General features: G+C 52.1%; 1 protein-coding gene across 3 annotated transcripts in view; it reads right to left on the reverse strand.

Annotated features, from left to right (window-relative positions):
• Positions 1-27970, reverse strand: part of GRIK4 (glutamate ionotropic receptor kainate type subunit 4) — a 428197-nt gene that overhangs the window by 290126 nt on the left and 110101 nt on the right. For all 3 annotated transcript variants that reach the window (XM_027036757.2, XM_027036756.2, XM_027036754.2), the window contains exons 2-3: positions 12350-12455; positions 6729-6860 (exon numbers count right to left, since the gene is read on the reverse strand). In XM_027036757.2, the coding sequence (XP_026892558.1) occupies positions 6729-6810 (82 nt within the window). In that variant the 5' untranslated portion in view covers positions 6811-6860; positions 12350-12455. The remainder of the gene's footprint in view (positions 1-6728; positions 6861-12349; positions 12456-27970) is intronic.

A 27970-nucleotide genomic window follows, 5' to 3' on the forward strand; every position in this document is an offset into this window, starting at 1 on the left:
TTTCCACTGACGAAGTGAAAAGAATCCGCAGGGCTCTGTGTCTTATCTGGCTTGCCCATGCAACTGGGGCCAAATGAGGTCATGGCCTAAGTTCAATAGATGGTCACCTCCATCCTAAGGCTTATTAATGGCTGTTAATGAGAACACGATGATAATGGACTGTCTCCTTATGGGAGTAGGAGAACAGACCAAAGGCCAAAGCATTCTATCCCAGAATCCCAGGTTGAAAGTGGTCTTAGAGGTAACAGGCCCAACCCCCACCTGGATGCTGAAATCCCCGTCCAAACTATCTGTGGCCACCTCCAGCTGTACAAGCCTCGGTACCCAGCACGGGTCATTCCGTCCATCTAACAAGTGTTTCTTTACAACAAATCCAAATTTCTTTCCATAATTTCTACCTTCTCCCCACACCCCCCCCCCAAAATAGAGCTTGCTAACGATTCACTCCCACTGTGAGGGGCACAACGAGAGCCCAGGGGGAAGCAGGCCGTTCTAGCACAAGTGACCAGAGGCAGCCACACAAAATTAGCCATAATCCGGGAACACCAGACCATCCCTTCGCTCTGATAGCCCTGCTCCCGGGACCTTTCCCGGTTTTGTCCCAGAGATCACTCACGATGTATTTAAGAAAACACAACATTTCCTACTTACTTGCCTATCTCCTTTAGCTCAACCTGATTTCATGAGGTCCTGGGTGTCGGCACGCTGGCCTCTGGTGGCTCTCGGTCCCACCCATCAAGAGAATACTGCCAACAAGCTATTCAAGACTCTGTCACTTTGGCTGTCTATACTGCCTCTGCTCACCAGAACCGCTCAGCCACCACCTGGGCTGTACCCTCTCCTCTCCTCTCCTCCCTTTGAAACCACCACTCTCCTCTGTATGAGCTTGGGCAAGTCACAAACTCTGGGAACCTCAGGATCTTCTTCCATTAGATGTGCTCCCTCCCACCTGCCTTGCAGGTTGTTGGGGAACTTGAATTCATACGTAAGAACACATTAAACACTGCAAATCACGGCACAAATGCCACCAGGCACCTGGGAGTCAGGAGTTGTGACACCTGCCAAAGGGGCCCTTTGCTAACTTCTTTCACCTGATTGGGAACTTGGTTTTTCTTATCAGTAAAATGAAGCCCGTCTGTACCAAATTCAATCCCCACTTGTCAGCAGAAGAGACCGTGGCCGGAAGCTGTACTTCACAAAAGCGTTCTGGAAAGGCTAAGAATTTAAACTTCCTGAAGGCATCCTGTGTGAGGCTCTTGGAAGAAGACAGGCTGCAGGTGAAGGCAGGTGATGACATCGTGGGCTGAGTGACTCCACACAGAACACTGGCCTGGGTGCCTGCGTAGATACAGCTGAGGCTCCCTGCTCCCCACTGGAGCTGTAGCAGCAGGGGTGAGTCAGGAGGCAGGGAGAGACAGTCTTGGACAAGCATACATGCTGTAGACACACACACACGTGCACACACACACACAGACTTTTTTGGTAAGATATTTACTCTTCTAATTACATGTTATACACTTATTGTTAAATAAAGCTGCTTGCTTTTTTTGAGCACTGACCAATATCCGGGGAGGGAGAAATCTGACAGGTCAGCTCAAGTTTCAAAACTTGCCATCAGTTCAGGCATCCAGCAAACATTTAGAAAGTATGACTATGGGGCAGGCACGGTGCTAGACCCAGGAATACGGACGTAATAAGGCAGACACAAATCCCCTAGGGTGCTGGGCAGGGGAGAGAGCGGTGTCTCAGAAATCTTTCTCGGAGACAGATGAAGGAGAAAGTCATCAATTTCTATTTGTCACTAATGTGAAAGACCAAATGATTGCCTATATGGGTGACTCAATTTGGAAAAGCGATGAAAAGTTACGTGCCCATCAAAATTCCATAAATCACATCACGTGGCAACATTAAAAGAGCCCCCTCCTCAAAAACACCCCCCCGTGAATCTTTTGCAAGACACAGAATTCAGCTGGCAGATTTGGATCTCCGTGTGTCACATATATTTAATACACAGCAGAACAGGATAAAAAAAAAACAAACAAACTGTTTTTTAGCCTTCCCTCTTACCTCCCCCAGTTCTCTTATTATCTCCATCTTTATAACATTTGAATGTTCTATGTTTAACGTTCTCTCTCCAGGACTTGGAGCTCATTGGGGGAAACCAACCAAGTAAAAAATGGTAGTTGTAAAGTGCCTGGGTGTCCTAGTAAGGCAGAGTGTCAAATAAATCCAGGCTCTTGCTACTTTCCCACCCAGGGAAACTTTAAACAAGAAAGAGATCCAATTGCTCCAATTGGATGCCACCCACACTCCTTAGGACTTCTGTGCCACGACGAGCAAGGCTCTCAAATCCCAGCCCTCAGTTTCCCCATCTGTGAGATGGACTTTCTCTGTGCCCAGAGGAGATTATGTGCGGGTAAAAGAGTCGACGAGAAGCTAGAACTCCATCAGCAATGGCTCCATCTGTCAAATCCTTTACCAGGTAGAACACGATAGAGTTAGTTATGACCGCTCCGATAACGGGATATCCCTACTGTCCCCGGGGGTGTCCCAGCCACAGTGAAGGAGAGTAGAAAGAGACAGCTTTGGGGACAGGTTCAAATTTCAGTATCTATGTGACCTTGGACGAGTCCTTTGAACTCTCTGAGCCTTTGTGTCTTCATCTTTAACACCGGGTTGTTAATTCTGACACGAAGATTGCCCTAAATCTGTGAATGCTAGCAAGGTGCCCAGCAGACAGTAAAGCCTGTCCGAGCGGGAGGTACTCTGGTGATTGTTATCCTGCCGCCATATCCTCAGTGCTTGGCACAGAGCACTCAACAAACACCCGTCCAGCGAATTAATAAATGGAAAACTGTATCACCGTACTTATCATCACAGCCAAAATCTGCTTTGGAACCCAATCAGGATCCTCAGCCCACTCCTCTTCTCCATTGTCAATGACAGATGGACATTTTCTCCTTCTCCTCTCTCTCCTTTCTCTTCCCCGTCCTCCAGTAGGTCTATGCCTTTAAGCATATATACGTAAGATCGGAAGACGGTACTTGAAAACGACAATACCAAGCACGTTCTTGGGGAAGCAGGTCTTGCAAGGGGCCAGGGACTCATCGCACATCCCATTCATTGAGTCTGAGTGATACACTTGCATACGCGAAGTGTGTCCAAGGTCGATCGCCCTTGGAGTTCAGAGTCTGGTGGGAAAAGGCCAAAACAGCTACAACCCAGTAGGTGCTGGAACAGGCGTTAAGTACCAGGGAATGGGAAAATGGCAGGTAAGAGATGATTTCTCCCCAGGAGGGACGGGGTAATCGCGAGAAAGGACTCTGCGGAGGAAGAGCCACTTAAGCCAGGGAGAGCAGTGATGGGAGAGGAGGAGAGAGAGAGGAGAAATAAGAGTAGTGGTGGTCGTTTCCCAGGCAGAGAAGACGGAATGGGAAGAGCTGGTCCCAGGCACGCGAGGCCGGTGGGGAAAGCCCAGAGTCAACCTTCCTGGTATATCTGGGGAACAGCGAATCAGTGTGGCTGAAAGAGGGGCCGAGGAAGGAGTAACAGGAGACAGTCTGGAAAGCTAATAATACTTGGAGTATTGGAATACTTGGAAAGCTAAGTACTCAATACTTAAGTACGTTGAGTACTTAATGTGTTCTGGGCAAGGGTAACCTTTGCTCATGTCAGGAACAGGATGGGAGAAAACCACCAGAGACAACCCTGTTGACGGTGAATCTGCTTCCCCGGTGGCCAGGGGACCCCGCCAGTGGGTGGCGAAGAAAGCAGTGTAAGAGGGGTCCAGGAGACTGGGTTCTAGTGCTGGCTGCCATCAGCCCGGCCACCTACTCGCGATGTCCCCTTTAGGCCGTCTTCCTCATGGATAAAATGAGCAGCTTAGAGAATGGGATCCTCAGAATCCTTCATGGCTCTAAGATAGGATGGTGAACCTCTGAAGGAATGACGGGCTGTAGAGATGGGGTGGGGTCTTCTCTGAGCACTTATTAACTTGTGGCTCCCACAGTCATCACTCAGAGAACCCAGAGGGACAGAAGCAAAATCAAAAGACATTTTCAGAAGACAGATGACTGAAGGGGGCTGACATATGTGTGAGAGTTTGGGGAATTTATGCAGGCAGCCTCACAGTCATAAATAAAATCCCTTTCTCTTACCCAAAACCTCATTCGGGGGGTAAACACCGGGCACTGTAATAGACAATTTGGCTGTATCTCCCGCCCCGTGCCTCACTTGAATGAAAAGCAGCAGTCCCCAGGCACGGTAATGGGTCTGGCCGCCTCTTTACAAACATCCATATTGTCACTGGCGGACAAGCAGGGCTGAGGATGGAACAGGACGGGCAATTCATCTCTGAGATTCCTCACCCCTTCACACAGCCTCACCCTCTGAGCTATCTATCCTGAGGCGGAGGGGTTTGGAAGGAGCCCAGATCACCAAATGCAGGGAGACGTGACCCTGCGGGAAAGGGGATGAACAGCACCCTCTGCAGGTCGGGGGAGACTCCTGCACCCCCCACCACCCGTGCTGGCCCAGCCCACTGTGCACAGGGCTGCATGCTGACAAGCACAGCTACTTGTTTTCTTGACCTACTTCTCTTCCCATCCCTGCCCCACTCCAGATCCCCTCCGGAGCCCACAGTAATTAGCACCTTTCCATCCATTAGGTTCAGGAGACTTTTAGAAAAGCTCCCGGCCCCCAGGATAACCAAGGAGACGGCAAAACGGGTCCTGGCACTGTGGCTCTGGTTTCCCTTTTCTTTTCTTTCTCTTTGTTGGCTTAACTCCGCTTCCTGGCCTCTGCAGGGGATCGGGCCCGGTTTGACCTTCCAGCCTGGCTGGAAACCCGGCTGCAAGTGGCCTGGCGTGAACCAAAACACAGAGGGCCAACAGAGTCTTGACAGAACTGGACAAGCGATGCTCCAGGGGTGGGTATGGGAGCACGAAGGGTCCCTTTGAAGCCCTCCGTTGTCAGAGCAGCAGCCAAGAGAGGGCTCTGTCGGCTCCTCTTTCTGCTTCCCTCCCAGAGAACAAGTGTCAGGAGAGCCAAGGCCGTGAGGCGCTGCCGTTTCTGGCTCAATCCCTTTCCGCTTCCCATTAGCGACAAATGGAAATTGATGGGTTACCGCTTTATCCACTCATTGAGAGGGGGAGAAAACCTCGCAGCAAATGCTGAATAACTGTAGGCATCTTATAAATTAAGCATCTTAAGGAGATGAACCGTTTTGCATTGCTGCTAAGCAGAATTAAATTAGGTTTTGAAGTTTCGGTAGAAACGAATGGGGAAGAGGGAGGGAAGATTTTGTTTTTTTAATTCCTTTTCTCTACGCATGCAGAGTGGCGCGTCGAGGGCAGGGTGAGGGGAAGAACTAAGTCACCTGTCTGCATGTCTGATTCCAATCAGCTGCTGCTGCATATGCATGGCGAAATGAGCCCACAAGTTCACACGGGACAGCTCGCTGAGATGCAGTTCGGCCTCTGGCCCGTGGTGCATGGTCTCACCAGGTCTCGGCTTCTGGCTCACCTCTACCCACCCTGGGCATCCCAACCACCATCAGCACGCCAACCTCTGGGACTGTGGACCAGTCCTGATTGCAGCCAGAGAAATCCTGCAGCTTAAAGCCAATTCCCTGGGACTCGGCGTCATGATAGCTTCCTTCTGTATCAGCCTCTAAAGCTTTCAGGTTCAGGTTTAGGATCTAGGATCCTGCCTTGTTGACACTACCCCATTTCCGCCCCCTCCGCAGCTCAGTGTGGGAAGAGGGGCATCGGTACCCGTCTGTATAACTCGACTAGGTCGGAGACCTTCCAGGGCTGTTGCCCAGCCTTGCTCCAGGGGTCCTGCTGTTAAACCAGCTTTCCTAGGACCAACGACCCACCTGCCTGGGCTTCTCACTGCTGTGCCCCCTTCTGTCCCCACTGACCCCCTTCCCCATACACACACACAATTCCCCAATCCCTGACACTCCACGTCAGTCCTGGGCCATCAGACCACACAGTGTATGCCAGACTGAACCAACTCCTTGTCCCTGAGGCTGACGCTGTGTCCCTGGGACCCAGATCAGCAACGCCTCAGCCTGCAGTTAACACGCCTTGCTAGGTCCTGGGGAAGAAGAGGCACTTGATTTCCCAGGCACTCCCAGTCCTCGCTCTAGGGACGAGGTCGCTGACAGGGCAGGTGGCAGCATTGCCTGCCCACACCTTGAGTGGGCATCCCAGCAGCAGCAAGGCCAGGGAGAGAACATGTGTCACTGAAGGGGCCTTGCCTTCCCTCTCCAGAATCAAGCCAGACACCAAGTCAAGGGCCCCGCCAAGGAGTTGGCCAGGGTCACTAAGAGCACTCCCTGACTTGATCTGAGGCACACTCTCTGGGGAGGGGAGGGGAAGGGAGATCTCTTCCCTGATCTCCAGCCCTGGATCTGGAATCCCCACAGCTCCTCCCAACCTCCTTCTTCCCCTAACAGCTGCCCCTTCGTGCGCCAGGCCGAGCCTTTCACACACTGCAACTGGGGACTTGGCACCCTTAGTCTCACAAGGGGGCTGGGCACATTGACCAGACCGGAGCTGTGCGCCTGTCGGCTGCCCCCCCTGCCACCACTCCTCCTAGCCTGCTAAACTCAGGAGGGCACAGTGTGGGGCCAGATGTCCCCGGCGGACACCTGGGATTAACAGGAGGAGGCATCCCCCAGGGCTGGGCTGTCCCCAGCGGGCCGTATGAGCAGCACTTACCGATCCTCAAGGAGTGTGGACTGCAGGCGACCATCACGAGCCACGCGGGAAGCAGCACCAAAGGCGCCGAGACGCGGGGCATCTTCTATGAATCCTCATGGAGCCCTCTGCTGGTCTGGGCATGACATAACTCTGCGAGAGAGTGGGGAGGGGTGGGGAGCAGGTGAGTCCCGTGCCCCTGCTAGGTAGCCACCCACCCAGCCCAGCGACTAGAGCTGGTGCCCAGAGGGCCCCCGGGGAGAGGGCCCGCAAGCCCCACCAGAACCGCCGGTGGGAGAGCTCCAGGCCAGCTCCGGGCCTCTGTCCTTCCTCCCTGTCCCCAGGCCCACAGAAGCCTCAGGTTCTAACTCCATCCCGCTGATCAGATCGGGGACACACGGGTGTAAAGGTGACCAAATGATGCGTGGGGCTCCACCGTTCTTAAATCTCTAACTGGGGATGAAAACCTTCATCCGCTCTTACGCAGGAGCCATGAGCGAGCAGAGGAGGGAGGGGTAGCAAGGCGGCGCCGTGGCCCTGGGACACACTACACGCACCGCTCGCTGGGGAGTGGAGTGGGGACGGCGCCGCGTTCGAGTCCTGCTCCTCCACACGCTAGTTAGGTGGCCTTCCTGAGGACTTCTCTCGGCCACCCAACTCCCTGTCCTCACGGGTAAGACCAGCAGGACAACAGCCACGTGGTAGAGCGGTCCTGCAGATCGAGATAACGCCGGACAAGCGGCCAGGCTAGACAACAACAGTCCCTCCCTGGCACACGCGGGAGAGGTCTGCTCTCAGCAAATGCTGAGGACAGAAGCACGCACACCAGGTCATCGGCTGGTTTCCACACCTGCTCTTGCTGCCTGCTGAAAACCAACCCCTCCCCATCCTTCTTGCGCCAACCCCTCTTCCTCCAGAGGCCTCTGACGTCAGAACCAGAGCTAGAGAGGGGACTGGGGCGGGGGGGACCTCCCTGAGACCTCTCGGACACCCTGAGAACCGAGTCGATAGCCTGCCAGCTGCACCCCATCAGTGGGGTGAAGGTGGGGCCAGGAAACACCTGGCTATGCCAATCCCGGGTCACCCTGGGTTAGGAAAGTAGTATTAAATGATTCTTCCTCCACCCCCTGGACAGACAACCCAATAGATAGATGGGCAAAAGACTAGAGCAGGTCTCCCACTAATAACAACATCCAAATGTCTCTTAACATTTGAAAAGGCGCTCAGCTTCACTGGGCATCAGGAAATGCAATTTCAAACCACAGTAAGATAACACTATGCACCCAGTGGAAGGACCGAAAAAAAGGACAGTACACGGAATGCTGGCAGGGAATGTGGAGCCCGTGGATCCGACTCTAGAAAAACTGGTCTTTATGCTCTTGAAATCCGGAGTTTTGCACTTACCCTAATGCCCCAGCCGCCCCACAAGGAGTGTATTTTCAACAAAAATGCATGGATATGCTCGCCAGAGATGGAGTAGAATGATCACGGCAGAGCTCTCTGGATTCCTCCAAACTGGAAACTACCCACATGGCCAGTAGCAGAATGGAGAAATACAGAGTACATTCGCATGATGGAATGTAACGTGGACATGAAAATCAACAATCAACAACCACATGTAACCGTCTGGATGAATCTCACGAACGTGATTTGAGCAAAAGAAGCCAGGCACAGCACAGTACGTCCAATAGGATTCTTTTTATAAAAAGTAGGAAAACGGGGGCGCCTGGGTGGCTCGGTTGGTTAAGCATCCGACTTCGGTTCAGGTCATGAGCTCACGATTCACGAGTTCAAGCCCGGCGTCGGGCTCTGTGCTGACAGCCCGGAACCTGGATCCTGCTTCGGATTCTGTGTCTCCCTCTCTCTGCCCCTCCCCTGCTTGCACTGTCTCTCTCAAAAATAAACTTTTTTTTTTTTTTTTTTAAGTACAACTGTTAGAGGTCCAGCAAGTGGTTACCCTTGAGGGTGGGCGGTGACCGGATGGGAACAGGTGGGGTCTTTTGGGGGTGCTGGCGATGTCCCGTTTCTTACTCTAGGTGGTGGTTACACAAGTGTGTTCAGTTTGTGAAAACGGAGCTCTATACTTACGATTACGTTCGCTTTTCTGTGTGTGTGTTACAGACCTCGGGTAAGTCTGTTTACCGACATCCCCCTCCACCCCACACACACTCAATGTTCCAGCCACACCCAGCACTTGGCAGTTTCCTGTGCATACCTTGTTCGCTCTGCCTGATTCTCCTCTCCTGCACCCCTGCCCCTGGCCAGAATCCCGACCCTCTCTACGTACCCCTGCAGCGGCCTAGAGAGGCTTTGACAGAACGTCTCCCCATTGCTGCTGCCTTTATGTGCACACACATGGGATCAGTGTGGGCTTCTTAAGGGCAAGGACAGCTGCCAGCGTGCTGTTATATCCCCAGAGTCCACTTTACACAGCAGACGCACAGTTTGTACTTGTCCGATGGAAGGCCTCAAGCAATCACCCTGCTATTGGGGGTCAGAGGGAAATAAAGGTAAAGTTCAGAGGCAAAGACAGCTCTGCTTGTTGGCCAATCCGGCCCAGAATCTTTGTCCTTTAATTCATGGGTATTGGTGCAATGACAGATTACGGCAAATACCGTCTCAAGAAAAGCTTGACATTCTTACTCATTATGGATGAAGTTGATCGTTCGGTGATTGTCTCCCCAGTGCAATGCAAGCTCAAACAAAGGACGGGGGACGGGGCAGAAATCTTGTTCCTCTGTCCTCAGGGCCCGGAACAGGGCCCGGCATATATTACAGCTGCCATAAATATTTGTTGAATGGATAAATGAATAAACGGTCAAAGAGAAAAGAACTGTAAAAATCTGGTTAGGCTATATAAAAGCAATACTAACCATAATCATTTATGTCAAATGCCTTCCATTTATGCCCGATCAGCACGCCACATGGTAATTATTATTCAGACTGCTAAATAGGTGTCAGATTAGCCTGTGTAAATTCTATTTGATGACACAACTACACCCAGTTCGTGCAGGCCTGACTTCTGTCGTTCGTGGCGGAAGCCTAGCTAATTCTGGAGACCACGTGTGAGGACCACAATGTCTGAGGTCCCAGGCTGCTCTTCAGCCTCGACTGTATAACCCAGGGCACAAAGAAGAGAAAACAATCTCCTCTCAAACCTTGCAGGAATAAAAAGAGCCATCGTGTTACATGACGGTAACGCTCACTGGTTTGCAAACTTCTTTCCGCAGTCTCTTTCTTATTTAACACACAGGACAAACTCTATCACAGGTGAGGAAGCTGAGCCCCAGAAAGGTGAAGTGCCCAGTTCAAGGTCACATGGTGGCTATGAGGCAAAGCCAGGGCTGGCCAGGTCTCTGACTCCACTGGCTTTTCTTGTCTAGCCTAACCACTTATATACGAGCACAAGAAGATGAAGCTTTCAGATTCTTTACCAAAAAGCACAACGAAATTTCAGGTCTTGTTTTCATTTTAATGTTTAGATGAATCTGGTCTTAGAACCAAAGAGGGCAGCCGTTAACAACTAAAAATATTTTTAAAACGTTTTTAAATGTTTATTTATTTTTGAGGGAGAGAGAGAAAGAGTGCAAGCAGGGGAGAGGCAGAGACAGAGGGAGACACAGAATCCAAAGCAGACTCCGGGCTCTGCACTGTCAGCACAGAGCCCGATGCAGGGCTCAAACTCATGGACCGCGAGATCATGACCCGAGCCAAAATCGGACGCTCAACTGACTGAGCCACCCAGTCCCCCCTCAACTAAAAATATTTTAGTAGTTTTTTTTTTTTTTTTTTAACATTTGAGAGACAGAGAAAGAGAGCATGAGCAGGGGAGGGGGAGAGAGAGAAAGAGAGGGAGACACAGAATCCGAAGCAGGCTCCAGGCTCTAAGCTGTTTGTTAGCACAGAGCCCAATGCAGGGTTCAGACTCTCGAACCGCGAGATCATGACCTGAGCTGAAGTCGGACGCTCAACCGACTGAGCCACCCACGCACCCCAAAAACATTTAAATAATTTAGGGATAAAAAAGATATGATCCTGGAGATACTGCACCAAGGCCCGCTTCCCACTAACACTGTCCCTCCCTGGGGAATTTCTCCTCCTCCTGTGGCTCCTTACCACCTGCGTGGCGTAGCTTCTAAATCAGCATCCCATGCCCAGCGCTCTGCTGAATGCACAATACAGCCGCCTCCTGAAATTTCACCGGTGTTGCAGAGCACTCGAAACGCTCCCCGTCCCAGGCGAAAGGTATCCTCTCCACCACGCGCACCACCTGCTTCTCCTATATCTTCCTTCTTTGTAGGCGGCACCACACCCCACTCATCACCCAAGCCAGAAAGCTGAGAGACGCCCCAGATTGCTCCCTCCCCACACCCCATTCTGAGCAGTCACTACTTGCCCAACTCTGCCTCCGAGACCTTCTCTGCATCACCATGGACTCCCACGCTCCCCCCATCCGGATATTCTACGGCAGGGACCCAGACCTTGGCAATAGCAGCCTTCCTGGCCTCCTTCCCTCGGGTCTTTCCCTCCCTGGGTGGCTCCCCATTCGGCTGGGGGTGGGGATTCTTACTAAAACGTGCCTCAGGGATCCAGGGCAAACTCCTCACTCCAACAGGCAAGCCCTTCGTGACCTGGCTCCCGCTCACCTGTCCCTAACGCCCCACCCCCCCCCCACTGCACCTGACACTCTAGAAGAGCCTGAGCCCTGATTTCTCAAACATGTCACCTCTGTGCCAGTTTCCACACCGGATATGGCCTCAACCCGTGGTGGCCTGGGCTTCTATAGGCTAAACTGCATTCTCTCCCCTCTCCGTTTTTCTGTGATCCCTTCCCCATATGCTGCCACCAGGCCTGGAACATTCCTCATCAGGGCACACAACCTGCTACGAGGATGCTATCTTCCCACAGAACCAGCAGCAGTGATGGCAGGGACTGTGACAAGCACCTAGCATGCTACCTGGCACATAGCAGGTGCTCAACTAACATTGGTCAAATGAATAAATGGACAGATGACATCAAAAAGGCATTTGCTGGAGCGGGCGGCTGGCTGGCTCAGTCAGTAGAGCATCTAACTCTTGGTCTTGGGGCCATGAGTTCGAGCCTCACGTTGGCGACAGTTTACTTAAAAAAATAATAACAAAGGAGGCATTTTTTAAAAAGGCATTTGCTGAGTTTACACCAACATGAACTAAATTCCCGGTTTGACTCATACATTTTGTACACTTGCTGCAGTTAAAACCAACAACCTACGCAGACATCACGGTATAGATCCGGGCAAAGAGTAATCACAGGATGGGGAGGGAAATAAGCATTTACTGCTCTTTTCGGGCAGAATTTAAGTTCAAAGCAGGTATCTAAGTATGGCTTCAGATCTCCCAGGGTCTCTGACAGTCCTCACCTGAATAGAGCTGGGCCTCACTAAGGTACTTTTGGGAACCTAGAAGGCAGAGAATCTAAACAAAGTCCTTTCCTGTGTCACTGAGGGCACGGTTCTAGACATGGGTAGTCTGCCCATCGGGCCACACCTGGATGGAAGCCAGGCTGGTTTTGGCTCTGAACCTCACTGAGGGAACACTCCCAAGTAGTTGACTCCCTTCAAAGCCCACCTCCTCATCGGTTTACATGGGAGCAGCAATGCCTACCTCACAGGGTGATGAGCACCAGGAGAGCAGGGAACGCGTTGGAATTTTCCACCTGTGTCTCCAATGCCTCGCACAGGCTGGCACATAGTAGGCACTCAAAAAATACCTGTGGAAATAATGAAAGAATCCAGTCAGCTAATGCATGTGGAAAAGGCTCTGTCAGCATGGAGTGTTCCCTCGTGACTTACATTTGGAGCCCTTGCCCACAAGGAACTCCCAATCTAGACCCAATTTCTCCACGGCACAGGCTCCCCGTGAACCTCCAGCTCTCACTGTCCACCGTGGCAGGTAGCGCCTGATGGCAGGCACACTGCCCCATGAGTGCTGGGAAGACATGCTATGTACAGCCCCAGCTCTGCTCCACCATTTACCCGCCCAAGATGTTTCCTCATCCAAACACCAAAAAGCAGACGTCACCACTTCTTCTGAAAGGAGAACCTAATTTCCATTTTTTTAGAATCTCAGGACGGGTTGGCTTCCTCAAGCCAGAGGATTCCTTGATGTCTCCAGACATCTCTGACTGCCCCCCTTCCATACTTATATATATATATTTTTTAAGTGTTTATTTTTGAGACAGAGAGAGACAGAGCGTGAACGGGGGAGGGTCAGAGAGAGGGAGACACAGAATCTGAAACAGGCTCCAGGCTCTGAGCTGTCAGCACAGAGCCCAATGCAGGGCTCGAACTCACGGAGCGTGAGATCTGACCTGAGCCGATGTCGGCTGCTTAACCGACGAGCCACCCAGGCGCCCCCTATGCTTATATATTTTTTTTAATTTTTAAGTTTATTTGAGGGGTGAGCAGTGGGGAGAGGGGCAGAGAGAGAGAGGGAGAGAGAGAATCCCAAGCAGGCGCCACACTGTCCGCAGGGAGCCCGACGCGGGGCTTGAACTCAGGAGCCGCAAGATCAAGACCTGAGCCGACGTCAAGAGTTGGTTGCTTAATCGACTGAGCTACCCAGGAGCCCCCATGCTTGTATTTTGAATGCACACTCTTATTCACTGCGACGCCTTCTCCCTCTTATTCACTGCGACGCCTCCAGCACCTGGACAGCGCCTGGCACAATGGCTGCAAATACACCTCATGAAATGGGTGAATGAATGGGCGAGCGGCTCTTTAACTCTACGCTTACTGATGCCCTCTCTCTCCATCACCAGACTGTGATGGGATGCAAGGGAACATCCCTTTTGGGTATCTTTCTGACACACCTGCCATGTTGCCTATACCGAGGAGGAGCTTAGTAGGTGTGCCTGTAGATCCCCAAGAGTGTCAGTTCGTACTCACGGACCGCACAGACTGCCCATGGCTCACGGTGTTCAGGCAGCGAGCACGCCGTCTGGACCCCCCTGGCCCAGTTGTGCTAAATGGCCTCTCCTCTCCCGATTTGTCAGCAGTCCCTCTGCTGGTCTGTCTCTCGTCCTCACGGGCCGGTTACACTATTAATCGTGATTTTCCAGGGTGGGTCCGAGAGGAGGCTGACAGCTACCAGATGGTGTTGGTGGCAGGGAGGACAGAGGAAATCAGAGGGGCAGCCAGATTAATTACAGGTTTCCTCTCATGTGTGGGCAACAAGATCTTGATTACTCCTCATGATGCTCCAGGCTCCTCAAGACAAATGGATGTGGGTTTCTCTGCTGTTCTGACCCCCACCCCCTGGCTGGGAGAAACTCCCAGCAGCAGCCAACATCGTGGACAGAGTGTGTAGGGAGGCAGGATGGCAGGGTGGCCAGGACAGGGGAGCGGAGCCCCTCCACCCCCAGGCTCCATGGCCTCCTTAAGGGAGAATCAACCTTCAAGACCTGATACAGTTGGGCAGCATGCATAAGTATTCTGTGTCCCTGGCAAGTAGCATGACACCAGGACATAGGTCTGTCCCAGGGGGCAGGGACCTGGGTGCTCACTGGCTCTGGGAGATAGCTCTCCGGGCCTCAGTTTCTCATTCTGTAAAATGAGGGAATTGGAGTCAACGATCTCTAAGTTCTTTTAAGTTGTGCCATTCCACAGTTCTAGGAATTATACTCCGTGGTAATACGTGCTGAGTGTTTACTTCCTCTGTGCAAAGTACTATTTCAGATCCACTGCTCCTCAGAAGAGCCCGTGAGGCAGATACTCTCGTCCTCTCCACCTGCAGACATGGAAACCAAAGGGGGGAGGCTGAGTGAGATCTACTAAGGTAACTCGCCTGGCCAACGGGAGCCCCAGGCCACCAGCTCCAGGACCTAGTTCTACCATCCTCTACACATGCCTTCTCTCCTATCCCAAACCTGGCACACAGTTGATACTTGAGGAAATACTGCAAGTGATGATAATGATTATCATGATGTTGGAGAAGGGGAGTCGAATCCAAGGAGATCTAGGGCCCATCTGCACATTTTTCAAATCAGGGGACACAAGCAACAGAAAAATGAGTCTGAGTGTGTCCCTTGGCAACACAATTGGTCCAGGTGTCCTCAGTTTTTACCATTTACCATCAGGAGATGCTCCCAGGATTTTGTGATGAGACTGTGCCAGGTTAGCCAGAGGTGGCTTGTGTCGCCCTGAGAGTTGGACCTGGCCTGACTCAACAAGATAAAATGCAGAGCCGTGGCTGGCCCAGCCCAGGCCTGATATCAGGGGAGGACATTTAGGGAGGACAGCACCCCCAGGTATCTGCTAGTACTCAGGACGTGTGACAAGGGACAGCTGTCCCCAATTCTTGGACACAAATGAGCAAGACATGGTGAACAACCAGTCTCTTTTCCCCTCTAAGCCGCCTCCTGTGTAGGTATCAGACTGATGCCCTCAATCCACTTCTAAACAACTGCCTCTTACCAGGGACCAGAACACACGTCCCTGGCTTCCATTCCCGGACGCCGCTATGTGTCCTTAAGCTGGTTACTCAACCTCTGAGAGCTTCATTTCCACAAACGTAAACCAAGGGCAATCGGACCTCCCCCGAAAAGCTATTGAACTAGTACTGCCATCAGTCAACGTGAACCTCCTTTCTTTCCTCTCTCCACCCGCATTCCGGACTCCCTCCGGTCCCGTACACAGGTACCCGGGACCACACCTGCATCCTCTCCCAACAAGATGGGCTCCCATGCCTCTTGCCACTGCGGGGCGGGGCGTGGGGGGCGGTAAGAACCTGCCAAATGCTACTCCAAGCCAACCCCATACCACAAGCTTTTCCTGAAGAAGTTAGTCTTCCTTCCTCGCTCAGACTCAGCCTAGCAGAGGAAAAAGATCAGGGACTGGCGGCGGAGAGCTGACTTTGGCCCCATCTCTTAACCTCTCTTCTGTAAAGTGGGGAAATTCTACTCCTACCACCCCCCTTATAGCGTTGCCAAGAGGACCAAATGAGTGAACGAGCAGAGCGCTACTTTGCAGGTGAGTGAAATGCTTTCTAAGCAAAACGGTGTGCATATCGCTCCTTTCCGGTAGCCTGGCCAAGGTGTATAAATACGCTTAATACCGCTACAGGATTTATACTTTATTCACTCAACAGAATATTTCCACTGAGTATCTACCAGCAGGCCTTGTCCAGGCCCTGGGGCTTACAGTCAGGGGAGGGATATTAATCCCACAGCCAGGGCACAGGTGCCACAAGTACAGACAATAAAGGAAAAGTGCAGGACGCTACAGAGTGTGTGACAGGGGGACCTCATGTGGCAGGAAGGGAAGGCTTCCCTGAGGACAGGATGTTCGACCTGAGTTGGCCAGGTCTCTCAACGGGGACAGAGGGAGCAGGGAGAAGGAGATCCCAGACAGAGGAACGACACGGAGGAGACTCGGACCGCTGGTGGAGGCCAGCGCAGTGCGTTTGGGAAATGGCAGGGGCGGGGTGCCTGGGTGGCTCAGTCGGTTAAGCGGCCGACTTCGGCTCAGGTCAGGATCTCGCGGTCCGTGAGTTCGAGCCCCGCGTCAGGCTCTGTGCTGACAGCTCGGAGCTTGGAGCCTGTTTCAGATTCTGTGTCTCCCTCTCTCTCTGACCCTCCCCCATTCATGCTCTGTCTCTGTCTCAAAAATGAATAAACGTTAAAAAAAATTAAAAAAAAAAAAAAAGGAAATGGCAGGGGATTCGTAAGGCTAGAAACCAGAAACATCTCCGTGTATCTGTTGTGTTTACGTCCAGTCTCCCTCATCAGGCGCCCCCAGGTCCCGGATATGGCTCTGCATCTAATGCCGGCTGCCTCCATGAACCTCGTACGGGACCTAGCTTCCTTCACAGGCAAGGTGAGGAGGCCACAGCATATGGATCTCTTTCCCGGTGCAAAGGACATGGCTACCGGGGAGAAGACGGGGAGTTAATCACCCGCCTTAGTGAGCCAGGAAGAGGATCCAGGGGTCGGATATGAAGGGCAAGACTGGCTCTGGATGGTGAAAAATGTCCCTGGCATTTATCTGAGGCCACTAGGCTGGGCCCTGGGGGAGACGAGCTCCTAGCAGAGACCACGTGAGCCGAGGCTTTGAAATAAAATTGCCCAGAGCCGGAGCCGTTGGTAACACATTTAGAGCAGAGAGACCTTGCAAGGGTGTCCACAGAGGAATAGAGAGTGAGCAGGGGACAAGGCAGTTGCAGAGAGAAGCTGCTTTTTCAGGACAGCATTTTAATTACCTGCAGATAAACACAGCTCTCCCTCTCCTGCTGTCTGGGTGTCTGGGAGGAGAGGGGCTATCCTGGAGAGGCTTGTCGGCACTGCAACCTTGCATACGGAGATCTGAGATCTGGAAAGGGCAGGCCGTGCAGCCTGGGAGAAGAGAAGGCTAGGCTGGGTGGGAGCTGCCTGACGCGGGGAGGGGAGGTGCATCAGAATTTAACCATCCGAAGCCAGAGCTGGGTTATTATAGACTCACAGGTGATGGTAAGCAGACACTGTCCCAGCTCCACTGAGGTTAAAGCCAGAGGAAAGTGCTCTGATGTTAGTGACAAAGAAGCAAGCCCGGACCTGAGAGCTGCTGGGTCCCAGACACAGAGCTGTCCCTTGGCCTGGCCCCACCACGCCCAAGTAGAGACCTCCCTGCGTCTGTCCTGTCCACAGTCATGTGCATACCAGTCTTTTCGGTGTCTCTGACACCATCGGCAGAAAGTAAGGTCCTGTCGTCTTTTCCTAAGTCCTAGCCAGAACGGGACAAAGCAGCTATCCCTAGGTGTATTCGTTCCTTGGGAAGCCTGGGACGTTCCCCTTATACTCCCAGGGGTACAGGAGGAGTCAGGGTGAGGAGGATAAGAAAGCTAGATATTGTAAAATAAAGGTGCACCAAAAAGTAAGGGGTGTCCCCTTCAAGAGGCAAAGCAATTGGGCTTATTGTGTGGGTGTCACGCAAGCTGAGCACAATCTCTGGGAATCACCTAACAGCCCGTGCAGGATCCATCTACCCCTTCCTTGCCCTCCAGCTCCGTTAGCATTGATGGCCCTCTCCTGGCACCAGGCTCCGTGAGAGGCAGAGAACAGTCACTGGCTGCTGGCCAGTTGCCCCCTGGAGAGGGTTCTAGAACTGCAGTCAGGGTAGGAAGGGAGACTTGCTTTTCATTCTGAAGTGTTCTCTACTGTGTGCGTGTTCAGAGATTGGATTGCTTTTTCAATTAAGAAATCTAGTGAATAATTTAAAAAACAATAAAGAATCCCAACTTTCTCAATGACTGGCTCTCAGGTGGGCATGTTGCTTACGTCCCTGAGCCTGGGTCCCCTCCTCTGTACAGTGAGGCTAAGAACACCTCAGGTTCAAGTGCTCAGTGACTGACTGCTGGGCCTGCCCAGGTCCCTCGCGGCCTGTCTGGGCCACTTGTCACCAGCTGCCAGAAGAGGTGTGGCTGTTCTGAGCTGGCCCTGGAGCCTGGTCCAAGGACACACTGCCGTCCCAGTCACACTCCAGGCCAAACACTCACCTCCCCTCTGCTCCCCCCACCCCTGCCAGCTACCGCCCACCATCCCAGTCTACCTGCAGCCTCAGCGCTCACCTCTGAGCGCCCCATACACGCACGAGCTCTAGTTCTTGGCTGGATCCCAAGCCCTGGGCAAAAGGAGGGCCTTCCCCCGAAAGGAGACCCTGATTGGGGGTGCCGCTGTGTTCAGCTAGTCTCTGTGGGGGTCAGGAATGCAGAGGGCATCCTCTCCAGTGGCTGCCCTGGGCTTCTGCCTTTGTCCCACGCCACAGAAGAGAGCACAGCTCTCATTCAGCCTGCCGATGTCCCATCACCTTCCCTGTGCCATGACCTAGAAGAAGTCACGGAATCTCCAGGCACACGACACAAGTCTGTGGGTTGGAAGTCCGGGGGCATACACAGTCTCAGAGCGGCCTCAGGGAAATATGACTTCCTTAGCTAAGCAGGGGAGCTGTCCCCACACTCAATACCCCCCGCCCAGGGACCGTGGTAAAACAGGCACATAACCAGGGGAGCCCAGCTCCAGCTGCCAGAAGGGGAGAGAAAGGCAGCCAATGAGGCTGCCCCCTGGGCGGGGCTAAACGCCGCACACTCAGTGATGTGCTGGGCAGTCACAGGCCATCGGACCTCTCGGATGTGGGGTCTGTCCTCAAGGAGCTCACTGAGAAGTATGAGGTCATAAGCAACACACTGGTGAATGCAGGATGCAGGACAGTAACGAAGCGGCTTCCCCAAGGCAGGGCAGCCTTCGCCGCCAAATGGGAAGGAAGCGCTGGGAAGACAGAGGCAGAAAGCATCCCTGGGCCTGGACAGGTGAGCACGATTCTTGGACAGTGTGGGCACACGCTGAGCCTTGAGGCACACGCTGCTTAGGAAAGGAGACCTTCCAGCACGTGCCAGGAAAAGCAAAGGACAGTGTCCAAAGGACAGTGACTAACCAACTTGGCAGAAGCACGCTATCCAGAGAAAGGTTAAGTGTTGGGGTCAGATTCTAGAAGGCCTTGAACGCCAAGGTTAAGGAGCTTGGACTTTATCCTCCAGGCAATAATGAACCACCGGAAGTTTCTGGGCAAGGGAGGGCCAATACTGGAGTTGTGCTTTAAGGAAATCAACGTGACCAAGGTGTGCCAGGTGGCCTGGACAGCAGGGAGGTCGGTGAGTGGGCACTGAGCCACGTGTGAGGGGCTGTGAATGGGGGGCGAGTCGTCCCTGAAGGGAACTGACCCCGCACTGCCTGAACATTAGGGTACTAGATTTTCCCACAAACTGGAAATCAAAGCTTCTGGGCCACCGAGTTTTGGGTAGGAACGTAGACTTCATGGATCTCCAAGGAAAGCAGAGCTCACTCGAGGCAGCTCCAGAGTTGTGGCCTCAGCAGGACACGGGACATCAAACATTCGGCAGAGACTGGATAGGGCCCAAATGAGAGCGACCGGGGTCAGGAGGACCTGGGGTCAGGAGGCCCGTGTTCAAACCTGCCTTTGCCGCTGTTCCCTGCAGGACCGTGGTGTCCCGGGTCCTAAAGTCTCTCTGCCCCTCAGTGTCCCATAAAAGAGCAGACAGTGCGACATGCCCTATGTCACAGGGTGGCCCCAAAACGTTTTCATAACACGTAATCAGAAAGTCGGGAAGATCTCCTTCTAAACTGATCTCCCTGGTTGGTTTCTGCTTACCTCCTCCGTCCCCACCCCCAACATTTTATTCTCTGTCTTTTGTTCTAGAATACACGCTTGACTCCCCGTCTCTCAGATTGATCGAACAGATGAATGATTTACCATTGTTTCCTCCAAAACACCTAAGACAAGGTTTTCCACCTAGTTAGAGCTCAATGAATGTATGATTAATTAATAAAAGTGAACCTACAGAGGATGTTTTAATCCTATCCGTCACCTCTCCCCCCCCCCGCCCCCACCACCACCCTCCACTCAGTGACTCATCTTAGTAACAATGCTAGGGAAAAAAAATAATTAGGATGGCAAGCTGGGAGATCTCCCCCTGCCCCCCATCTCCATCCACAAAACTCTACATAATTCCTCCCAGAGGAAGGCAGGACAAGGCAGGGGTTAGGAGCACAAACTCTGTGTCCACTTCAGACCATTCTCCAAGCCGGGGCTCTGTTTCTTACTAGCAACGACCCTGGGAAAGTGGGTAGCCTCCCCCAAACCTCATCTTCCCTGCCCACAAAATGGAGAAGATGTGAGACGTTCCTAAGGCGGCTTTCAAAGATTCGCTGTGATCTTAGTAGTGTTGGTACCGAGCTTCCTGAGAGCTGTTACTATGTTATTGTGACTATTGCTGTTATCGTCCCGAGCCAGATCACCGTGATTTGAGGGGACTGGTATTTGGGTACAGATTTACCATTAGTGTGGAGGACTGGGAGCGCTCTGTGACTGCCAATACGTCAAGCTTCTCGTAGCTCTCCACTGGAGAAAGCACCTCAGGTTGAGCTTTGAAATGCCTCGACCCCCAAGCCAATCTAACATCCTGCTATCAAGTGGCATCTGGGGCTGGGGGGCACTGAGTGGATCAGTCGCCCTTATGGCGCTAACCCAGCGTTAATGGTGCAAGTGAATTACAAACAAGGCCCACCTGCTGTGCTCAGCAACAAAACCCGGCAGGAGGGTAATTGTCCGGAACTTGAGCACAGGGGGACACAGCAGGCAGGGAACACATTAAACATGGGGAGGAACGACTTCCCAACACTTTCCTTCTCCATACAGACCCAAGGAGAAGCCAGCGGGCAAGGGGACGCGAAGCCAGCAGGCGCCAGATGGGGAACGCTCCAGAACTGCAAAAGAAAGTTCTCCCAGTAGACCACAGCTGGCTGTCCAGGCCAGCACCTCCACAGATCCGAGAGCACGGGAAGAACATCCAGCTCCACGCAGCCTGATACTCCTACATGAGCTTGGATGCCAAGGATGTCCAGCATGGCCAAGGGCTCCGCCCCACAGGAGGGCACCCTCCGTGATACCAGCCCCCACACGAGTGACCAGGGGTAGAGGACGGGCTCACCAAAGCTGGTGGAGACCACGGTAGCATGAAGACCGCTCATCTGCTCATCCATACACCCAATATGCATTTATTAGGCGTTAGGGGCAAGTGGGGGGAAAGCTAATATGACACAGACGTTCTTTCAAGGAGAGATAGGCACAGACATCGGTCACTGGGCACAGGCTAGGCTGTGCAGTCACTCAGCGAAGGCTCAAAGCAGTGCTGCTATAAGGCAGAGAGCTCCAGCGCTATCCAAGCACAGCTCAGGAGGCTTTGTAGAGACAGACCATTACGCCCATCTTGAAGGCTGTAGATACACACACATGCACATACAGACGTGCATTGCACACCACGTGTGCATCTACATATACGTGTAGCCAGGTTTTAGGCATCTAACAGGGAAACATGAGGCCCAAGGCTCTCATATTTCCACCAAGTTCTTAACATGCTCTGAAGCTGAAAGGAAAAGGACAAATTCAGGGACACAGCACAATGCAAGCCTTGTCTTTGACCATCTTCATGGTTCATGGTCTCCTGCTGGCAAGCTGACCCCTTCCTCGTTTCCCCTTTTAGTGCAAAGGGTCATTTGCCAATGACCTGAGAAATGCCTTTACTGCAGGGACTTTCCTCCCGGGCTGGCTGCAAGGGCAGCCTTCCTCCTCCTCCTCCTCCTCCTCCTCCTCCTCCTCCTCCTCCTCCTCCTCCTCCTCCTGAGAGATCAGACCATGAAAAGGGGCAGTAACATTTCAGGCAGGTGCAAGCTCCGGAAGGCTGGGTTCCAATCCCTGCTTCCCCCATTTACTAGCTGTGGTCAAGACACTGACCTCCCAGCCTCGGATGTCGCATCTATAAAACAGCAACGATAACAGCACCTACCCCACAGGGCCGTTGGCAGTTTTAAACGAGAAATGCATATAAAGTGCTCAGTACAGTGCCTGGCACATAGTTAAGTGCCCAGTAAATATATTCCAAACCTAATTCGCAACGGCACCACATTCCTACTACCTGGGAGCAAACAGCTCTACTGATTTTGTCCACACGTTTAATCCAGCAAAGAGCATTTCCATTAGCACAAGTTCATTCATTCAATAAGGATTTACTGAGCACCTAGTGCGTGTGAGACGCATAAGGTCTTCTATAAAATGGCAGGGTCCCCGCCCTTGAAGCATTTACGAATCATAAAAGAGAAACCCGCCTGGGTCGCAGAAGTATACACACACACACAATCTTACACATGTTTATACACATAGGCACACACGTTTGTGCGTACGCACATAAACACGGTCCCCTGCCCCTGGAAACTGGCCATCTACGTTGGAAGTACTATTACCTACGTCCTTTGACTTGGAGTCTAGGCAGAAGGCAGCCTGGTAATGACTATACTGTTTCTGGAAGAGGAAACTGAGGCTCAGAGAAAATAAACGTTTGGCCCAAAGACTAGGGAGAGGGTGTCCCGGGGACTAACATCACTGGGCATCCACTCTGCGCCATGCATGTGCAGGTGAGTAAGCCTCTTCCACGTGTTTTCGCTATCCGGTCCCACAAAACCCCTCTGAGGCCCTCGTCAGAACCCTCCTGCAAAGACGAAGAAACAGCAACTCAGCAAAAGGGTAAGCGATTTGTCGAGGATCACAAAGCTAATATGCGAGGGGCCAGGATGCAAACAGCATGTCTGACTCAGACCCGCCAGCTTCTCCCACGGGACCAGAGAAGATTTAGTACATGGCACCGGTCTGATGAATTGCGGCCCGTCTGGCTGCAGGCCCAGCAGTCTGTGCTTAGACCTCCCATAAATACTGGTGGCGGGCCTACTATGCACCTGGCATTGCGCTCTGAAGTGTAACCCTGAGTCCCCCAAGTTCCTCGTGCACTCCATGCATAGTCCCACCTCAGGGCCTTTGCATGGGTTCTGCCCTTTGCCTTGAACATTCCCCGGAAGACTGGCACATGGCCTCGCCTTCTTCTAGACCCCGACTCAAATCCCAGTCTCAGGAGGCCTTCACTCTCCCTGTTCTACTTTTCCTTTCTTCCCATAGCATTTACCACTTCCTAGCTTATTATGTAATTTACTGCCTTATTTATGTTCCTCATGTATACGGGTTGCCCCTACACACACCTTCCAAAACGTAATAAGCTCCCCAAGACAAAGAATTTTGTCTGCTTGGTTCTTTATGTGTCCAATGTACCTAGAGCAACGCCTACTATACAGAAGGTGCTCAATAAATGTAGTGAAGCAATACGAGAAACACGTGAGCAGTAAGTGGGTATTAAGACTCTATCCTCAGAGGGCGGATAAGGCTGTGTGTATTCTGGGGCGGGGGCTGTGGCCTCCAGGAGTCTCCCATTTCTTTCTGCTGGGGGAAGGGAGGCCTCAGGAGCATGAAGATTCGAGGACTTCCTATCGATTCCTGTGACAATTCAGACACAAAGGCAGCATTAGAAGCTTCCTATTTACAATGTTCTGACAGCAAACAAGATGAAGTGAGAAGGGCATCAGAGAATTTCAAGGCGTTCTCGTCCTGGATACAAGGAGAACCCAAGGCTGTGTCAGAGCCCAGCTGAAGCCAGGAAGCCAGGCTCTGCTTATCAGCACATCTCGAAGGGATAGGAAGACGGACAGAAGGGCAGGGTGACGGCAGGTCCTCACAGCCTGGAAAATCAAGAGAGTGAAGGAAAGCTAACTCTTGGTGAAGACAGATCCCAGGATCTCAGTGCTGCAAGGGACCTTGGAAATCACCTAATACACGGTCCTCACCTCACAGATACAAAACTGAGGCTCAGAGAGGGTAAATGACTTGATCAAGGTCGAGAACTGGTGCCAGACAGAGCAGGCTCTAAAACCCAAGTCTCCTGACTTGATCAACACCCTTTTCACGTAGTGAGTACTACTAAAATGTTTTGGGGTTTTGTTTTTCCTTTATTTTAAAGAGAGAGAGAGAGAGAGAGCGAGCACACGCACGCAAGCAGGGGAGAGGGGCAGAGGGAGAGAAAGAGAAACAGAGAGAGAGAGAGAGAGAGAGAGAGAGAGAGAGAGAGTCAGTCTCAAGCAGGCTCCAGGCTCAATGCAGAGCCCAACGTGGGACTCGATCCCACAACCCTGGCCTCACAACCTGGGGCTGAAATGAAGAGTCAGACACTCAACCAACTGAGCTACCCAGGTGCCCCTAAAATGTTTTGTTTTTTTTTTTTTTTTTTTACTATCTTCCACAAACCAGCCCCGTACTAGGTGCCGAGGACACATGACAATGTGGAAAACAGATAAACACACAGACGGCCATCAAATTCAAATACGAGGTGCACAGTGTTATCATGGAGAAAGTGTGGCCTGGTTGCCATGGCAACACTGGGAAGGGGTCCCCCATGCCACAGTCAGGGCATCAGGAGGACTCCTCAGAAGCAAGCATGTTTAAGCTAAAGTCAGCCAGAGAGAAGGGGAGTGACCTGAAGGGGAGAGGAAACAGAGATCTTTGGGGATCTGAGAGCAGTGAGAAATGATGCCCAGAGGGAGGCAGGACCCTGCCATCTAAGGCTTTGGCAGCCACACTTAGAAATTTGAATGTTATCCTAAGGGTAATGTGAGCCATTGAATGGTTACAACTAAGCAATGACACAATCAGAATTAATTACTTCTAGAAAAATCACTCTGACTGCAATCTGAAAACAGTGTTAGAGGGTTAAATCTGGAGTCTGGGGCGATCGGTTGGATGGGAGCCGAGGTCTTGGGGAGATCTAAGGGTGACCCGAACTAAGGTAGCAACAGGGAGAGGCAGGTTTGCATCGGAGACCTTTTTAGGAGGTGGAGCTAACATACCAGGTGATAAGTCGTGGATCGCGAAGAAATGGGAAGGAGTTCCAGGCTTCTAGAATGAACAACTGTGTGGATGCTGGTGCCACCAGAGGAGAAACTCAGGTGGCCAGGGAGAGAATGATACCCCACCCCCAAAGAACAGAGGGACGAACCATCAGGAGAAAGGGACAGCGAACCCCGGGACGGTCAAGAGCACCTGTGGCACATCTGTCAACCAGGAAGACAGTTAAAAGCGAGCCCTTGGAATTCTCCCATCCAGAGCTCAGACCGTTTGGGCCTAAGCTCCAAGTTCATTCTTGCACCTGTCCGTGGTGCTCTGGATTCAGCTGAGCCCTGCACAGGTGTGACTTCCTTCCCAGGGGCTGACCCTCTACTCTTCTAAGGTCAAGGGGCCATCTCGGATAGGAAGGATGTTAAGAAAGGCACAGAAAGCTATTTCTCGCTGCTGAAAAAGGTGGGCCCCTGGTTATCAGGCCACTTTAGAAGATATAATTGAGAGACAGCAGAGCGTGGTAATGAAGAGCTCGGACTCTGGGGACAAACCGCAACTCCGCCACCAACTAGCTGTGCGATCTTGTGCAGGTTACTTAACTTCTCTGTGCCTTGTTTCCCTTGTTTGGAAAATGGGGTTCAAGATAGGTGCCTTTGCCTAGAGCCGTGAAGGTGAAGTGAGTATTTGCTAAAGAGCTTAAAAGAGGGCCTGGCAGATAGTGAGCACGACCTAATTGCTAAATTAATGAAAATACATGCATAACATGGGGATTTAGATGCCATCCCCAGGAACAAGATAACGGGGAACGGGGGAGGTGCGGTTTTGCAGGCAAAGGGGCTCAGGAGGAAGAAGCCTTCTGCAGTGTGGGCTTTAAGCGCTCTAGCACACTCCTCACTGGGGAAAAAACTGGGCTGAGCCAAATGAATAGATTAAACCAGCTTTAGCCTCAGATCACTCCAACAAGTAATTATTCTGGGTGTGGATCCTCTTTGAGAAGTAATGTTTACTTCGGAAACACAGCAGTGGCACCCCAAATAGCTTTGATGTATGATGTGGAATTTGACCAGCCTCCGTTATATTAGGGGAGGTAGTCCTGTTTTATGTATCAAGCTCTCTCTAAAGCACTGAAATTTACAGCGTATTTGCTATGCAGCTCAGCAAAAGGTGTATGAATAAAGAAGAGCCTGCTCAATCAACACTGCTCAGCCAGGGAGCCCGAGAAGCTTCTCACTCGGCTGCGATAGGGGTCTGCCAAGCGCTGAGGCAGGGGGTGGGGGTGGGGGGGGTGGGCAAAGGAGCCCATCCCTCGAGGGCACCCTGACATTGTATTTCTACAGCCTCATGTTCCTGCTTCCACTTTGTCACTTGCTAGTGAAAACAATACAGTCCAAACACGAGGTCACTCGCTTCCCCCGAGATCACAGGCTCCGAGCCTTGCCTCTGGGAAGGAGAGGAAAAATATTTGTTCACGTGTCTGCTCTCCCTCTTGCCACCACCCCCCGCTTTCCCTTCCTTCCTGCATCTTCTTTTTCTCTTCTGTTGTTCCCGACTCCTCCCTCCCAGCCGGCTACCAAAGGCCTACGTCCAGGGCAGCCCAGGGCACCGGGGTCCTCAGACACAAAGGAGGGAGAAGCTCATTTTGTATGAGCTGAGTCTCCGGGTGTCTGGGAAACTTCCAGAAAAGGTTGCTCCTGCCCAGCCAGACATCTCTGACCACGGTCCTAAACTCCAGTCCCATTCTCAGGGACTCAGGACGCAGAGAACAACACCATCTCCAGGGAGGAATCCTGGCCGGTCCCCAAGATGACCCAATACAGCTTTCCTAAACTGGTTTTCTTAGACCAGCTGGTATAAAGACCAGCCCTAAGCAAATCTGTTCACTCATTTGTTCAACCAACACTTCTGAGCATCTATTCAGTGCCATGCACCGGCCTAAGGAGTTAAAATGTTGCTGTTCAACACTCCTGCCCTCGGGGAGTACTACAGAGTGCCATGGAGGGGGCAACGGGCGGGGGGGTGGAGGGGATCCTAAGTTCCCCTGGAGATGGAGGTCAGAGGAGGCTTCCCAGGAGAACACCATCCACCCTGAGGTATAAAAGAGAACTAAGACAGACAGACATGTCTGGGGCACCTGAGTGGCTCGGTCGGTTAACCATCTGACTCCTGACCTCAGCTCCGCTCAAGTTTGTGGGTTCGAACCCCACGTCAGGCTCTGTGATGATAGAGCTGAGCCTGCTTGGGATTCTCTCTCTCTCTCTCTCTCTCTCTCCCTCCCTCCCTCTGTCCCCACCCTGCTCGTGTGTATGTGCACGCGGGCATGCACACTCTCTCTCAAAGTAAATAACTTACAAGAAAGACACGTCCAAGAACCTTCAAGGCCTCATTATTCATGACAGTCAAAAACTAGACATCCCAACGCTGACCAAGCACAAAATCAATAAACTACACCATATCCACACAATGGAACACAGCAACAAAAACAAACCGTAACATGGATGAATCCCACGAAGAGGAGGTTGAACAAAAGAAAGCCAGATGCAAGAGATGCGTATTGTAGGGCTCCGAGTTCATACGGTTCAAAGAGAGGCAAACTGGGAGTCAGGGCAGTGGAGACCTTGGGGTCCCAGGGACTAGCTGGGCGACTGTGGGGGGTCAACTGTGCTGTTTCTTAACCCAGGTGTTGGATAAAGGTGTGTTCACCTTGTAAAATTTCAAACCCGTACTCTTATGATTTCTTCACTTGTTTATACAGTTGACGGACTTCCATGAAAAAGTTTACATTAAAAAAATTTTAAGGGGCGCCTGGGTGGCTCAGTCGGTTAAGCGTCCGACTTCGGCTCAGGTCACGATCTCGTGGTTCGTGAGTTCAAGCCCCACGTCGGGCTCTGTGCGGACAGCTCGGAGCCTGGAGCCTGCTTCGGATTCTGTGTCTCCCTGTCTCTTTGCCCCTCCCCCACTCGTACCCTGT

The sequence above is a fragment of the Acinonyx jubatus genome, chromosome D1 (assembly GCF_027475565.1).
Source record: "Acinonyx jubatus isolate Ajub_Pintada_27869175 chromosome D1, VMU_Ajub_asm_v1.0, whole genome shotgun sequence".
NCBI lineage: Eukaryota > Metazoa > Chordata > Mammalia > Carnivora > Felidae > Acinonyx > Acinonyx jubatus.